This window comes from Tachysurus vachellii, chromosome 17, assembly GCF_030014155.1.
Source record: "Tachysurus vachellii isolate PV-2020 chromosome 17, HZAU_Pvac_v1, whole genome shotgun sequence".
Classification (NCBI taxonomy): Eukaryota; Metazoa; Chordata; class Actinopteri; order Siluriformes; family Bagridae; genus Tachysurus; species Tachysurus vachellii.
The window spans coordinates 13,723,815-13,740,809 of record NC_083476.1 but is presented as its reverse complement, the minus strand read 5'-3'; the positions used below and the strand labels follow the sequence as shown (position 1 = coordinate 13,740,809).

At 35.6% G+C, this 16,995-nt stretch overlaps 1 protein-coding gene across 1 annotated transcript in view; it reads right to left on the bottom strand.

Moving 5' to 3' along the window:
- The window catches only part of myo7ab (myosin VIIAb), a 53,064-nt gene extending 38,660 nt beyond the window's left edge, over positions 1–14,404 (bottom strand). Inside the window, exons 1-7 of the mRNA XM_060891703.1 lie at positions 14,260–14,404; positions 6,294–6,356; positions 5,144–5,257; positions 4,796–4,948; positions 2,899–3,083; positions 1,280–1,401; positions 693–835 (exon numbers count right to left, since the gene is read on the bottom strand). Coding sequence (XP_060747686.1) covers positions 693–835; positions 1,280–1,401; positions 2,899–3,083; positions 4,796–4,948; positions 5,144–5,257; positions 6,294–6,311 — 735 coding nt within the window. The 5' untranslated portion in view covers positions 6,312–6,356; positions 14,260–14,404. The remainder of the gene's footprint in view (positions 1–692; positions 836–1,279; positions 1,402–2,898; positions 3,084–4,795; positions 4,949–5,143; positions 5,258–6,293; positions 6,357–14,259) is intronic.
- Between the last annotated feature and the right edge of the window lie 2,591 nt (positions 14,405–16,995).

The following is a 16,995-nucleotide window of genomic DNA, read 5'->3' as shown; positions in this document are numbered from 1 at the left end:
AAAACACAGATTTGTTCATGAGCAAAACATCATTAGTCCTAACCTTCATTGAGACCTACAAACATGGCTGCCCAAGGCTACAACATCCACAATACACTCACACAATCAGTGTTCACCATCATACTGATTGCCTCCTTTATATTACAGTGTAGCAGTACATTCACATTCATAGCCTTTGTTTAATAGCGAAGTATACACTCAGTCTACTCTACCTGTCTTTTACTAAACCTTTATTTTAAATAATAAAGTGCTTGTGCTTTTTTGGATTTTAAAGTCTGATAAAATAAAGGAAACCACCTGCAATTACCACCATTTCTGCCAACTGACAGTCCAATACAGTCACATGTATGATGAACACAAACTAGGTGAATTATTGACTTTGTTTCTTGATTCTAAAAATTAATTCGGGGAAAACTACAAGAAGATTAGTCAGACTCATTGTCCGATTAAAGTACTTTAAAAAGAGAGAAATCATGAATGCAGGAGCCCTTTGTCTTTAGATATAGGTGTTTGTGTGTGTGTGTGTGTGTGTGTGTGTGTGTAATAGTCAGGCCAACGGACTGATCCCACATACATCACAAGTATTTCATTGTCAAGCTGTAGGTAGAATTTATACCTTTTACTCTATTACTGTAAACAGTAAGTGTACCTTGCAGTAAGTATGCAGTAAATTGTGTTTGACTTCGTCTTACCTGTCTGCACACTCTTGACTTCTCCAGCAGGTACTGCTCGATCTTTGCCCCCTCAATGGCTCCTTTCTTGTTAAAGTAAATATCAATGTATTTCCCAAATCGGCTGGAGTTGTCATTGCGTATAGTCTTTGCATTTCCAAATGCTGTAAAGAATAAAAAAGACGTCTGCTGACTTGACTGCAATACAATAACAACAAATCCATTTTATGGAGGCTTTTGTTATTTAAAAGAAAATACAAAGGCAGAGACCTGCTGCACCACTTATCTCAGAGTATAATTGTGTACAAAGTTTGAAAAATAGACTATAGATAAGTGTGTGTTTTGTGTCAGACATTAGGAGAATGTTACATGGAAGACATATTGGAGAGCAGACGAATGCTAATGAATTCCAATGAAAATCGTCTACCATATGGTGATCTGAACAGCAGTTTCAGACAGATCTCTGAATAACGCTCTATCAGGAGTCTGTCTCACTTCCATGGAAGTCTGCTGTCTACCTTTAATATAAAGGTAGATGGCATTCTGTCTACCTTTATATTAAATCTATATTTAGATTAATATAAGCCAACCAAAGTCCTCTTTCTGACCTTCTAGGATGGGGGTGGCCTCCAGAACCTGCTGCTCGATCCACGAGTGCTGTCCACTGATAGCAGCCAGGAACTGCAGGATCAGTTTGGTGCTCTCTGTTTTTCCTGCTCCAGACTCACCACTTGGGAGGACAACATGTCAACAAACAACACACATTACCTTCAGTGAAAAAAAAAAACAAATAACACACCACAGATCCATGGCCACAACAGAATACAAGCTTTTTGAATGTAGAGATTCAGATATACATATGAAAAATAATTATAATACTAAAATAATATGAAAAACCGTTTCAATATTTTTAATGTGACATTTCTTTAAACCTGAAACAAATATATATATACATATATATATATGTATATATATATATTTGTCATTTAAATTGCTGAAACAAGCTTTTGAAAATTGAATACCTGCCGCTCTGTCATGGTAAATTACACATGCAGAGATATTTAGTGGTGAACACCATATTCACATCGAATGTTTGATTTAAGTCAACAAATAACTTTAAAAAGGGGGGGCACGGTGGCTTCGTGGTTAGCACGTTCGCCTCACACCTCCAGGGTCGGGGTTCGATTCCCGCCTCCGCCTTGTGTATGTGGAGTTTGCCGTGCCTCGGGGGTTTCCTCCGGGTAATCCGGTTTCCTCCCCCGGTCCAAAGACATGCATGGTAGGTTGATTGGCATCTCTGGAAAATTGTCCCTAGTGTGTGAGTGTGTGAGTGAATGAGTGTGTGTGTGTGCCCTGCGATGGGTTGGCACTCCGTCCAGGGTGTATCCTGCCTTGATGCCCGATGACGCCTGAGATAGGCACAGGCTCCCCGTGACCCGAGGTAGTTCGGATAAGCGGTAGAAGATGAATGAATGAATAGCTTTAAAAAGGTGTTTTTTTTTTGGGTTAGCAGACTTATTGAACATGTATGAAAAAGTCTCCAGTGTCCTTATTGGGTAACAGATGAAACCTGTAAGATTATGGGAAAGTGGCAGGGCAGAGGAGTTTGCACTTTGTGGTTTCTCCATAATTTCTTTCATATAAGAGAGAATACATCTATATCTGATATGATGTAACTCATATGAGGAACCAGTTTGTTTCAATGATGTTCAACAACATTAAATGCTAAATGGTTGGAGTGTCATCATATGGAGTTCAAGGACAGCATGGAGATACATGCAATTGCTGTGTATGGTACCACTTACACACCATGAAGATAGCTTTGGATAGACAGCTTTACACTCAGGTCAACTTTAAACTTCAACTTTTAGGATGGAGTGTAACTATTAATTAATAAATGTCAACATGCCACTTTTGGATATTTTCCTATAACAGCATGTCCTCAACTTTTTTAGATGTCTACAGTTTTCACGTCTTTTTAAATCAGATTTTATCCAAATTTCTAAAATTCAAAAATTTATTCTGAGTGAAATAAAACAATAAAGTTGTTAATATGAAAATGACAGAAATTAACACCAAGAATTTTATCAACAGCTGCCAGTAAACTACAGATTATTCTCAGTATGTAAAATACAGTAACTTATGTAAAGGTAGATGACTATTAATTCAGTTTTATGTAAACGTTGCTTTTAAACACGGTGCAGTGATTTTTTATTGTCGTGAGTACCTAATGATGCAGCACTGGTCCCTGTTATTCCTCTGCATGTTGAAGTAGCAGTTGTCAGCAATGCTGAAGATGTGCGGAGGCAATTCACCAATCTTTTTATTGGTGTACAAGCGGATGTGGTCTGCTGTGTAGATGGGCAGCAGCTGGTAGGGGTTCACTGCCACCAGTATCGACCCTGTGTACGTCTGAAATGTCAAACAGTATCATGTATAGTATCAAATGAAGTCTATATTGGTTTTCTGTATGTAATAAATAAGTAATAATTCCAGATAATAATAAATAATAATTCATTCTGTGAAATGCATTGCTTTACATGTAGTGAAAATTTGTGAGTTAAGAATATTATTATTTATTAGTGAATCATAAATAAGCAAGATCTTTATTTTGTATATGAATGCTTAAATGCATTGTAAAATGAAAAAATTTAATATTGTATTTCACAATTGTTACATATTTTTATGTGCCCAGCAAATAGTGTAGCAGCAGCAGCACAATGCATAATAACATGAAGATACAGGACAAATGCTTCGGGTAATGTTGATATCAAACAATATTGAAAAAATAATGAGAAAATGTGATTTGGATTGTGCCATGTATATTTGGCATGCATGGACAAGTAGATATTATATTCATATTTCCTTTTGTTGTATTTCTGTGGATAAAATACATGAAGGTGTTACATGGATTATTCATGATTCAAATGCCCACGGACTTGAAAATGAATCAGGAGAATCTGAATGAATTGGCTCTGTGGGATAAACTATCCACCAACAGCATGTAAGTCCTTTTTTGTCATATTATTTGAGCTCCATCGACGTTTTTCTATGAAAATCACCTCTTGCCTCTGTGTTCATAATACACCGTATACTGTAGTCTGCAAGAGGATAGAAATTGAGCTTACAGAGCAGAATGTGAGTTGTCTACTTGTCTGTTTACACTGATGTCTATTAGATACTTAATAAACAAATAAAGATTAAATTTCCTTAACAGACTGATGCAGTCTTCGATGTAATACAAGCATTGGTAGTCACGTTAAATTTGATTAACTCACAGCTCAAAGCCATTCAGGGACATGTTGTCCTTCATCAAGTATTTTCAGTGGTCAAAAATGGCTGATGGTGATGTGAGAGTGAACCTAGATGAAAAGGTCATATTCTAGCAAATCTGGCTGATCTGAGGACATACTACTGAGCACAAAGACAACTAATGTCTGATACAAAAAACGCTCACTATTTACAGCATGCGTCACTTTTATGAACATTCTGTTCTTCTTTGCATTAATAAGAAAGAAAATAGCACATCAAGTGGCTTGTAGGCTAAAGATTGATATCACTGACATGACAATAAAATTAAATCATTTTAATAAATAGATTCAATTCAAATACATCCCCTTTTACTAGAAATACAGATCTCTGGCTGGGTTTTACTGTAGATAACAGGTTCATATTAATGCCCTCGTTCTAGTTTTAGATTCAGTAGAAACACCTCGTTCACACAAATAGATTGTAGATATTTAACTTATATCTATTGCTACAGTGAAGATTACTGTATGGAGACTTTTATTTTGAAGTTATGTAAGGAGTCAGTAGTGTAACGGTCAGTAGCTTTTCCATCAGGGGAAAGTCTTAAGGACAGAGGAGTTCTTCCAATTTCGTTCTTCGGAATTCGATTAAAAGAGGCTGGTGTGGAAGCGACTGTTTATAGCTGCTAAGTGATTACTAGAACAGTTTGATGATTGCTGTGGTTTAGGAGGAATTAACTACATCAGGGCGTGTTGTGGAAGGAAAATAGTCAACTTTAGGGGTGATAACATTAATGTCACTTCATAACAAAATCCTGTTGTTGATTATTTTCCTTCAGTAGTGTTTTATACCATACTCAGAAACTGTACACTCACATATATGACCCTTTCGTTGTAGCGAATGAGGACGTTTCGGAGAATGCCGGCTTCGTTCAGGTCTCCCAGGCGAATCATATCCTCCACACCGTGGATGGAGGTGGGATGCATGGGCTTGATGTTGGTGGCATTCTGAGGAGAAATCCAGTGCTCCTGCACACACACACACCCACACCCACACACACACACACACACACACACACACAAACACACACACACACATACACACACATACAACACACAATACACTCATTGCATTGCAGCATCATTCACACTGAAGGTCAAGTGACAAGAAAGCAGAGCTATCTGTTGGCCCGCTGTTTGTCCTTGTCTTACTTAAACACTCACCTGACCCTCATCATCCAAGACTTGGATCAGGCCCGAGTCACAGAGCTTGACCACAGCTCCTACTGGAACGTCAAATGGTTTGCCTGTTTTGAGATCCAACCAGACATAATCCCCCTGTTGGAACGGAAAAATCAATGATTCAATCAATAACTCAGTAAATGAAACAGCTTTGACAAATGTCGAATCTTCCCTACAGAAAATACAGCTATGTTTCCCTAAGATTAAATATAATAATCATAATAATAATAATATTAATAATAATAATAATCATAATAATAATGATAATAAAAAAATAAGTGAAGGCATTTGTACATAGCCCCACTAGTGAGATCACTTATTAATAAAAGTAATGCACAGCGACGATTATGTTAGGCGAGGGAAAGAAATTATTTATTCATGAGAAGGAGATTAGATTGTCGCAATACCTCGAGTAGAACTGAAACAAAACATCATAATAAAAAACAAATAATATATTACCATCCAAACATACACATAATAATAATAATCCATTAATAACCAGTATTGCAGGATAATATTTAAATGTGCTGTGTGTCAAAACGATATCTAAAACTTTTCTTTAAAATCTTTTTTAAAAAAATTAAAAAATATTTTTAAAAGCACATTTATTAAAATGTAATTATTTAATTACATATTTATCTTCCTATTTATCTCTTTGTTTATTTGTCTAATTGTTTGCTTTCTCATACAAAAAGTTTTTTTTAATGTACAGTATTAATATTTATTATAAGGTTAAATCAGTTCCTTTTTTTATGTGTAATTCATTAAACAGTCATATGTCATACTTTTTAGCCATTTGCTTCCAAAACAAAACAAAAACATATATATATATGATGTATATGTATAAGACCTGTTCATTAGCACCCTGTTCTTGTGTGTTATGTTTTGGCCAGATATTTTTTTATTGAGAAAGGATATCAGTAAATCTCCATATATGTGGAATAGTAAAAACAATCTCTGACTAAAATACAAGGAAATAAACAGAAAATATATGATTTTAAAAACAGTCATTAATAAAATAATAAATAAAACGAATATGGTTAATTCAAAGATTTAACATTTATATCAGTAGCTTGGGGAAGTAAATGCACTTGTATAGTGTATTTTCCGACAGACAGGGAGAGACTCTTACCTGCTGCAGAATGACCATGTTTCTGTTTTATTACTTCTTGGCATTAGTCACCATGTGAGTGTCCTGAAGGAAATAAAGAGTAACATTCATACTTAGGAGAAAGTTATACACAGAGAACTTCTAAAACAATTTTTTCTGATTTTACCATGTTGAAAAAAGTGCAGCTGAGATCATGTGACTTGTGAAAAGTGAATGCATCATTTCAGAAATTTTGAACATGAAAACTTCATTAATCGTGTAAGAAATCACGTAAAAAAATCAATAAAGGTGCATTGCATGTGGAAAATGGTAACACGGAATTTAAACTAGTGGTGTGAAAAAATGCATTACTTGTGAAAAAAAATGACATGAATTAATTGTAAGTAACATCACATCTACTCCAGGTCTGAAAATTCTTTCCTGAATTCCTTTCTGGATCTGAATGACTGATGGCTTTATGAATAAAACATGAAAGGCTCTATAGAGCACCTGTAGCACCTTAGCATAATGCTAACTATACCTGAAGTGTGCATGTATAAACAGCAGGAGAGTGACAGTGTTGTCCTGTTCTTTGATACACAGGTAATAAAGGCCTATCCATCACATACAGCACATTCCACTGAGCTCACAAGTCCAACAACATGACAGGGTCAAATTGCTTCTCAGTGTAGATTCTAATCACATAATTGGATAACAGCATGTTTTGTGCTATCAGAAAGTAGCGAATGAAAACAAAATGCCACAAAATAAGCTAACGTAAAAAGTGTTGAGGGCAGCACTAACACTGACATAATATTTCATGGTTGTAACTAAATAAAGGTAATGAGAAGTTTGTCATGGACGTCTTAGATGATCCTGTACTCTATGCTATTTAGCTTGCAGTTTAGCTGTATCAAAAATAGCACTGCAGTACTGTACATCACTGAGGCAAACCATATCTTACCTGTTAATTTAGACTTTTAAAACATTACACTGTTAGAAATATTCTCTCAGGATTGTAGCAATGCAATAAACATTCAAATTAGCAGAATAAAGCACTTTCTGTCCCATCCAGAAATGACAAACCTGTGAAAGGAACTTTAGACATGACAGGGATAAGAACAGGAGCGAGTCTTATGACCAAGTCTGTCAGGAGCTTGTGGCACTAATCTCTTCTTTGTTTACTACTTATATAGTACACTTAGTGGAAGACATAATTAAAGCACAGCACAGAGCAAGTGACTAAAAGCACTTCTACTCCACTGACCTCTACTCCTACATCCAATCAAACAGCTATAAAGGCACTATTAGAAGTAACACCGAGTCCTAATGCTTCTCATATCCACGCCTGGAGAATGCTACTTGCACTTTTTCTTTGTCATTCATGCATTGTTTCAGTTCTAGTCTTTTCTCTGTCGCAGTTCTAACATTGGTTTGTTTCTCTAATGTACTGTATGCCCTGTTCTGTGTTTAGCCCTTAATTCATATGAGGTGCAAGCCAGGTTTTCCTATTTGTGTATAAGTCTCACAAATTTCCCAATCGCGTCAAGCTCTGTGAGACCTGATCAAATTTGTTTTGGTTCATGTTTTGTCTCTGCCACAGTATTGTTATTGGTTATAGCCCCAATATGTCAAGAGTAGTCTCATCTATTTTAGTTTACCCTTTAATTAGTCTGTCTATTTAAACCTTTTGTGCATGTTGAATTCTCTGCTAAGGAAGTTTATGCCATTTGCATGTAGATACCGAGCATTTTGTCTGTGTTTTTGATCTATGGTTCCTGTTTTGATCTTGCCTGCCCTTGTATACTCTGTATTGTATTTCCGATTTTGTACTGTCTGACATTGTTATTATTGATTTTGAATTGTATTAAATATTGTCTATCTGCATTTGCATCCACCTTTGCTAATCCCCACGTGACAGTCTGTTTTTTGTCTTGTGCCTCTTTTTGCTTTTTTTTTTTTTTTTTGCTACACCATGGACTATGCTCAACTAAAAGAGACACTGATTTTACACACTTGAGCCCTGCTTTCCACTACTCACACACTTAATGACAAGTAGAAAGTACCGTCTATGGGCTGGGGAAGAAAAGGGATTAAAATGTTCATTAGCATAGGAGAGAATGTGAGGCCATGTTTCCAGACAGGTTGACTAAGTGCAAGAAGGTAGATTTTGAAATATAGTGGACTGAGGATGGAGCCCTGAGGAACACCCTGTTCTTTAGCCACAGGATACGACAATGATCCTGTTAAAAACACCCTACTATATCCTGGAGATTTGTAGGATTTAAATGAGTTTGTGATATTGTATACAAAGCTGCTGGATTTTTGTTTTGTAGAAAAGTGTCCACTGTACAGAGTTTAAATTCAGATGGATGCCACAGGGGGCCGGAGTCAAAGAGAGCACAACTAATACATTTTCTTAGTGTTATAAATGTAAATACCAACTTTCCTGTGAGGAAAGAATATTACTGTTGCAAATTATAAATGTAAAAGGGTTTAAACAACTTAAATAAAATGTATATTTTATGTTATTGATGTTAGAAAGATTTAAGCAAAAAGAAACATATTAACATAAAAATATAAAATAGTATTTTGGATTTAAATTTGCATTAATTTTATCTTATGTTTTAGATCTTATTAAACATAATAAAAAATGACTGCATGATAACATCCAGCTGCCTCAGACTTTGAATTTATTAGAATTTGCATGCAGATACTTGTTTGACAATGTTGTATTCAAGGCCATATGAATGTATTACCCATGTATTCATTATTTTACCCTGCTGTTTGTTTATACTCAATTCAAGAATAAGAGGTATAGAAGACATTTTTTCTTTCATTAATTTTTTTTTCTGGGGTCATAGTGGTAGGGTACATATAAAATTAAAAAAAGTCTGGTCTGGTCTATGCCCATATTTAAATCTGGGTGATAATACAGTATTTAGAGCTCGAAACACATACATATACAGATAGTGAGAGTTTAACCCCTACTGTATATCCACTACATCAAACAAAAAATGTTAGTCATTGTGACTTTTTGCTACATGTTGTTTGTGTGTGTTCTGTAATTTGACCAGCAGCATTACATCTCTCACAACACGCATCAGCTGGTTTGAGGTCTTTAAGGCTTAGTCGCATTCCTAGGGATAAAGCTGCTGCTGCTAGTTATACAGACCTTTAATTTACATATTTCTGTTTAGTCATTTCCCTATTCAGCATTGTTCTCACACTCATCTTAATAGTTAAGCCTGCTATCAGAGCAACCTCCTGTGTCACAGGAAAACAATGATACGACATTGTAAACTGATCATAAACAGAGAACGTGATGCAAAAATCCTGAGTACAGTGACTGTAAGACAAAGAGCACTTATGGACATAAGCTGAGACATATGTAATATAATGTGCAGTCTGTGTAGTATGCCTGGTGAGAAGATTAGCTTGAGCCCTTGTGATGCTGAGATTAGACACTGTGCTTTCTATAACTCTAATTTGTACAGAATTGGAGGCGCAGTTGTTGTTAAGGTAAAATAACCAGAGATGATGCTGATATTCAGAATGGTAGAGTGATCATATTGCAGGACTTGATGTAAAAAAATTAAATCAAGGTATTTTTCCAAATTTAATGTGATATAGCAACCAACAAAATTCAAGTGGAATACAAACAGAAATGTTTTTGGGAAAGAAAAAAGCAAAAACAATGATAAAACCCTGGTTTTATCATAAGTGTATGCATAAGTGTGCATACCCCTTAACTGATACATTTACAATTTACAATTTACTGTTACTTACAATTAATTCATGTCATTTTTTTTCACAAGTAATGCATTTTTTCACACCACTAGTTTAAATTCCGTGTTACCATTTTCCACATGCAATGCACCTTTATTGATTTTTTTACGTGATTTCTTACACGATTAATGAAGTTTTCATGTTCAAAATTTCTGAAATGATGCATTCACTTTTCACAAGTCACATGATCTCAGCTGCACTTTTTTCAACATGGTAAAATCAGAAAAAATTGTTTTAGAAGTTCTCTGTGTATAACTCTCTCCTAAGTGTATTTTTCCAAATTTAATGTGATATAGCAACCAACAAAATTCAAGTGGAATACAAACAGAAATGTTTTTGGGAAAGAAAAAAGCAAAAACAATGATAAAACCCTGGTTTTATCATAAGTGTATGCATAAGTGTGCATACCCCTTAACTGATACTTTGTTATAGCACATGTTGCTTATAATACAGTACTCATTTATTTTGACTGAGTCTACCAACTTAGATATGGCAAGTTTATTCCACTCTTGCTGGTCCAGATCTGTGAAACTGCAAGAAGTCTTTTGAAGTCCACAGGTTTTTAACTTGTAGCTCTGACTCAGCCATTTCAAAATGTACTTCATCTTTAGCTTCATCTTTTTAAGCCATTCCTTTGCTGGCTTGGATTTGTGCTTTGCTTTGTTATTATGTTGGAAGTTCGAATTATTCTTCATATTATGCTGCCTAACAAAGAACTGCAAGTTTTGGGCCAAAACAGATTGTACACTATACACTACATGGCCAAAAGAATGTGGTCATATGGCCATCCTTAGATGTGGTTCTTTCTTAACCTGTTCCCACAAAGTTGGAGGAACACCGATATGCATAACTTTGGCCATATAGTATACAGTATGTTTAAACCTTTGCTTTCTGGCTCAAGTAATCTTTCTATGTCCAGCCTGGTTCCTAACCAGCTGAAGTTACAATGCCGCACTTTGTGACACAGGTTGTTGATTCTGACCTGCAAAACTGTATATTTTTCGATTTTAGATAATGACAGAGAGAACAGAAATCTAACACAGTCCTGAATTTTTTAAGCTTAAGCTTAGCATCCCACAGTATGGAAACAAAAAAAATTACTTATAGCAAAAGTTAATATTGACTACATGCTACAGAAGAACTTAAAAGTAGGTTAAAGGTTAGATGATAAAATTCACTGCTTGGCTCGTGTTTTGTAACAGTAATTTTGTAACCAAGGAAATGACACATATAAGAAGATTTTCAAAAGTAAACCTCCAGAGTTCTTGAGCTCTTTCATAAAAATACATTTGAACAAATGCCACCAACATTTTCAGCTTTTCTAGGATTTTCTTATAACAGCGTTCCCACGCATCTTTTAAAACCTGTAAACAACCTAGTGATGACCTAGAAAAGTGTAAACACCTAAGATAACACATGTATTTTAAATATAAAACATCGATCACAATGCAGCTAAATTCTGGATTCTGATTGGTATGAAGATCATTGATCTTTTGATTAAAAAACAGCAGCTCTGACGGTAGCATTTCAAATTCATCAATCCATCCATCTATCAATCCATCAATCCATTCTCTCCCTTTTGTTCCTCACAGGGTCACAAGGTGTACAATCACACTCACACTTATTCAAACACTATGTACAAATTAAAGAGGCAAGTCAGCCACTTTTGGGTATTTTGGAGGAAACCAAAATACCCAGAGGAAACCCCTGAAGCACAAGGTGAACATGCAAACTCAGGAGAATGTTCACACAAGGCAGTGACTCGAATCCCCTATCCTCTAGGTACAAGGCAAACATTTTAACCGGTTTGCTGACATGTAAACAAGTCCTAAGGTTATTGTTTTTATAGTAAGAGCATATTCACATGGTCTTGTCTAATCTAAGACTAATAATAAATAGATTCAATTATTTAACAAAGAAATATGGGGTAATTGTTATACCCCAAATAGTAATTTCTTTTAATACTGTAGTCTCCAGTATTAGCACTCAATAATGGTTAGAGGTTCAGAAGCTCTAAGCTCTGAATTGTAGTTTAGGGCAGGTTTGTATTTTTTATTAGAACAAGTTGTATTTTTCTGTTATGTTAGAGTACAGCTGTGGAATAAGGGAAGTAATTAAATGTTTCTATAAATGGTCAAAATGCATGATGTCATTTTTTACTTGTTTGTAAACAATTGCTGAGATATAAGAGGAATAAAACACTGCTAAAGTTTTTAGTGATCAAGCGGCAGTCGATTCAGTCAGAAGTCATCAGGGATTGCATGTCATCAGATGTGAGGCATAATATAATATACTTTTCTATAATGAACAGCTGTGTGAAAAAAAATGCTAGAAAATGATTTTTCAGAATAATGGGAAACAGTGAATGTGTTTTATTGCCCTTCATCTGTTCCAGGCTGTCCTGCTACAATCTACTGCAGACAGTGTCTCAGTCAGCGCCTCAGCTAAGCTTCAGAAGTAATGGTTGAAAAATTCAAGTCCCAGCACCTCCAAGCTGCCACTGCGGGTTCCTAATCAAGGCCGTTAGCTTCAGGAGCAGTGCATTAAATCTGACTCTGATTCCAACTTCCTTCAAAGCTGGGATTTCATTGAACTGTACACACCTATAAGGTACGTACACAACGTACAAAGATCTGCATTAATGATCCCATCAAAGTCCAAGGACAGATATTATTATTTTTTTCAAAGTGTGGAATTATTTGATTTTTCTTTACGTTCTCTTATATTTAAAATTATATTATTTGTAAGAATATTCTGTATTGGGGGTTCTGCCCTTACATGTCACACCATAAGATATAATTTACATATGAAGACACTTTTATCATATAACAAGCTAATCCTCTCAACATGGTATCGCATAAATCACTTGTTAAAGTATTGTACAATATACTTTTTCTATACTGTACGTATACTTGAAGATACACGAAGATTTCGGATCTTCATTGAGATGAGGCCAACCATGTGAGGATACTGAGGCATCCAGAGATGTACCAGCTCTAGTTGGACTCTGCTTTATGAAGTAATCAGAAATTCTAAGAGGAGATGCCAACTACAAGTGGTCTTTGAGGACAACAACCTCCTAATCAATACACAATTGTCAGACTGTATATTTATAATCACACCCTCCAGTGTCACCCAAATGAGGATGAGGTTCACTTTTGAGTCTGGTTCCTCTCAAGGTTTCTTCCTCTTTCATCTCGGGGAGTTTTTCCCCACCACAGCCACCTCAGTCACCTCAAGCTTGTTCATTGGCGATAAATACAAACAGATTTAAAAGTAAGTCTAATATTAATCTTTAACTTTTGTTTTATATTAATCTTTGTATAATATTAAACTTTTGTATTATGTTTCTTATGTTCTGTAAAGCTGCTTTGAGACAATGTCCATTGTTAAAAGCGCTATACAAATAAATTTGAATTGAATTGAACTTACGAGAATATTTTCCTATGATAGCATGCTCTTTTAAAATGACATGCATCTGCAAACACCCACACACACCCAGCCACACACACACACACACACACACACACACACGATTTTCCTAGCAGCACAAGTGTTTTTTCATAGCACAGCAATTTACCAATGATTTTTTTTTGATGAATGATGATTCTTATCCATTTCTAATTACATTTAATGTTGCAGAACATCAAGTTAGTTCCTACCGTTGCTGCCTCTATAGCAGCTATAACATTCATGTGCTACACAGCTTATTTGTTACCTCGCGATAAAGTCATAATAAGTTCTCGATAATACGAAACAAAAACAAACTTGATGTTGAAGTGATGATGCTTACAGTGGAGACTCCTTAATTAAATTAAATTCATATCTCCCTACAGAAAATATAACAATATATGGTATAAAAAAAGTCATACCTTTTATTTTGTTTGTACTTAGTCTTAGATTATGCTTAGATTCGTTGCTTTCCTTATAGAAAAGGATTCTGCATCTTCTGACTTTTGGTCCAATCAGATTTAAGAATTCACAGCACTTATGTATACCACATAAGATCTCAAGAGTGAACTCTGATCATCTTCTGTAGGTGTGAGCAAACAAATCGACAAACATGTTAAAGCCTCATGTTAAGCTGGTAAAGGGCCTGTGATTGAGGCCTGGTGTGGTGTGGAGAATAGAAAATAGCAGTAAGAGGCTTTGAGTAAAGCCTCAGTAGAGCATGTGGTGCTCTAGGCGGCTTAAATCCTGCTGCTGAAAGTTTACTTACCTTTCAAATGGACAAATTTGCTTCTTTCCTCTTTCTTTCTCTTCACTCCATTTCTTCCTTTTGTCCTATCTCTCTGGAAACAGTTGAGTTAAGTCCACAGGTGCATCCACAGGAAGAACGCCAGCTCAGAAGCGAAGCTCAGGAGCTATAAACTCATCCATAAAACTTCTATCCTATCCTAGCACACGTGTACAAACCTAAAACACACCTAACTCCTCGTCTTTTTTTTTTCTGTGTGTTTGTGAAGAGCTGAACCTGGTACCTGTTGCTGAGAGATGTTGGATCCAGCAGCAGCAGTAGAGCAGTGAATCATTCAGGGTGTCACTCAGCCCCACTCATGATCCTGATTAAAGGAGGGAGGGCTTAAAGTGCATACGGAGCCACGAGATTGAACAGCTGAAACAAAGGTCTAGCGGTCAATACACCACACTGTTGTGGTCACGTCTCTCACCCACTGCTTCCATCTCTCTCTCTCTCTCTCTCTCTCTCTCTCTCTCTCTCTCTCGCTTATCTCTCTTTCCCTGTCTCAGATTGTGTCTGGGAAAAGGTCAGTGCTTTTCTAACTAAAAATGGAAGCTGGGTGTGACTGATCTTATCAATGAATAGCATGTTTAGGGAAATGACAAGAGTGCAGAACAACGTCACATACAACACACCATTACAATACAAACAATTGAAAAGGCATCTGTAGAATACTCAATGCTGATTGGACAAGAGAATAATGTGTTATTTTTTTTCTATAGTAACAACACACACAGGGACTTGAATGGCACTAATATTAAAACCGCTTAAAAAAAGGGTGCTGTATGTAATTGTTTAACGGGTGGGATGGTATCGCATAATGAGAGGTTTTTTTAAAGGTCACCAGTGTCAGTTCTTTGTGTCAGTCAGTAAATTTTTCACCACTAAAATAGAAGAGTTTGTGTTTTATAGTTTCTCAATTACTTGACACTCTTGTCTTGAAGAGCGCTTAGAGAGAATAAGAGATGCTGCTGAGGGAATGACTGCTTATAGATGTTATAATGTACCTGATAACAAGAACATTGTTTAAGGTAACTTGGATTATAAATGGATTATAAACATTACATTTTGAACAAAATTATTATTTAATCAAATTATAAAAAATTATGATGTGTCATTCTAAAAAAAATAAAAAGGAAAAATCCACCTTGGAAGAAGGAATGTTATTGAAAAATAATTAATGACGGCAAATTTGTCATAATCATAATAATGTAATATCATATAATGTAATAATGATTCCTCTGGCTTGCTCATAAGGGATAAATGAAAAATCTATAATTAATATCTTATATTTAAATATTTATCTAAAGCTGCTTTGTTTCAGCTCCATTGTTACAATTGAACTGATTCAAATTAAAAGTTGTTGATTATTTTCCTATGAAAGCACCGTACTTTGGACCAGAGAATAGTTTATTATGTTATCTACAAAGTTCCCTTCACCCAAAGACCTTCATTGCTTCATTAGTCTCATAGCTTTAGTGCTACATGCATGCTACAGTTGAAATGATTTCTGCTTCGCTGCATCTTATAACAATCCTTATTATAAATTAATAGATACAGTACATACATAAGAGTAATAAGGGAATAGAGAATAAATAACCAAAAATTTGACTTTTAATATTTTATTTCAAAGTCATGCCACAAGTTGACATAAAATACAAAATAGAGAAAATAAATACTTCAAGAGTAAATAGAAAATAACCACAGTGTAACCCAGGAAACACACAAATAAATAAAAACACACTAAAATATACATAAGATACAGCTTTCTCAACGCATATAATCGATAAAAGTAGACAGACTACAGTTTAGTTTAACACAAAGATTGTGATGGACGGATATAAAAGATTCAACGAAGGAGTATAAAATGTTGCTAAAAGAGACTTGTTATAAAGTTCTCAGCGTCTGCTACCATATATAGAATGTCATCATGCAAGTTTATATCTTTCAGTTTATAGCAATAGCTTTCATGTTCAACGTTGGCAGAAAAATACGAGTATCACAAGCTCATTCTCTGGATGTCCGACTTGTTGTAAATTAGACAAATTATAATCAAGACCGAGGAAGAAGAAGAACAAGAAGAAAACATCACACTCTCTACAAGCATTCTCTGAATCTTAAGGCGATGCTGCTCCGTGAAACTTAGAGAATTCAGACATGGCACATTTCAGCATTTGGGATGTTTGTTTTGTCTGAGCAGAGCTTCCAGTTAGTCACAGTACATACATGCAGCGATGCAGGCCAGAAAGCCAGCACATCCCAGACAGGGAGTGAACAGATGGGGTTGTGCTGTTCATCAGAGTAAGGATATTACGGTTTGAAATATTCACGGTATAATAACCTAGTCTAAAAATAACATGGTTTCATCATGTCACAGTATTACTGGCTATTCAAAAAACACACAAGCCAAAACTGTGGTTGATAACAGAAAGAGAAATCTATTATGATTTCTCTGTAAAAATCCTTGTATTTTGTATATATCTAAAAGCCAAACAAAACAAGATCCATCCATCCGTTTTCTGTTGCGTTTATCCTACACAGGGACCAAGGGAACCTGGAGACTATGCTGGACACAGGGCACAAGTCAGGGGACATGCTGGATGTGGTGCTGACACACTGCAGGCCACAATCACACATACACACCAATGCTAATCAGACTGTATATTTATACAACACATGTTGGACCAGGGAGGAAACCCCTGATGCACAGAGAGA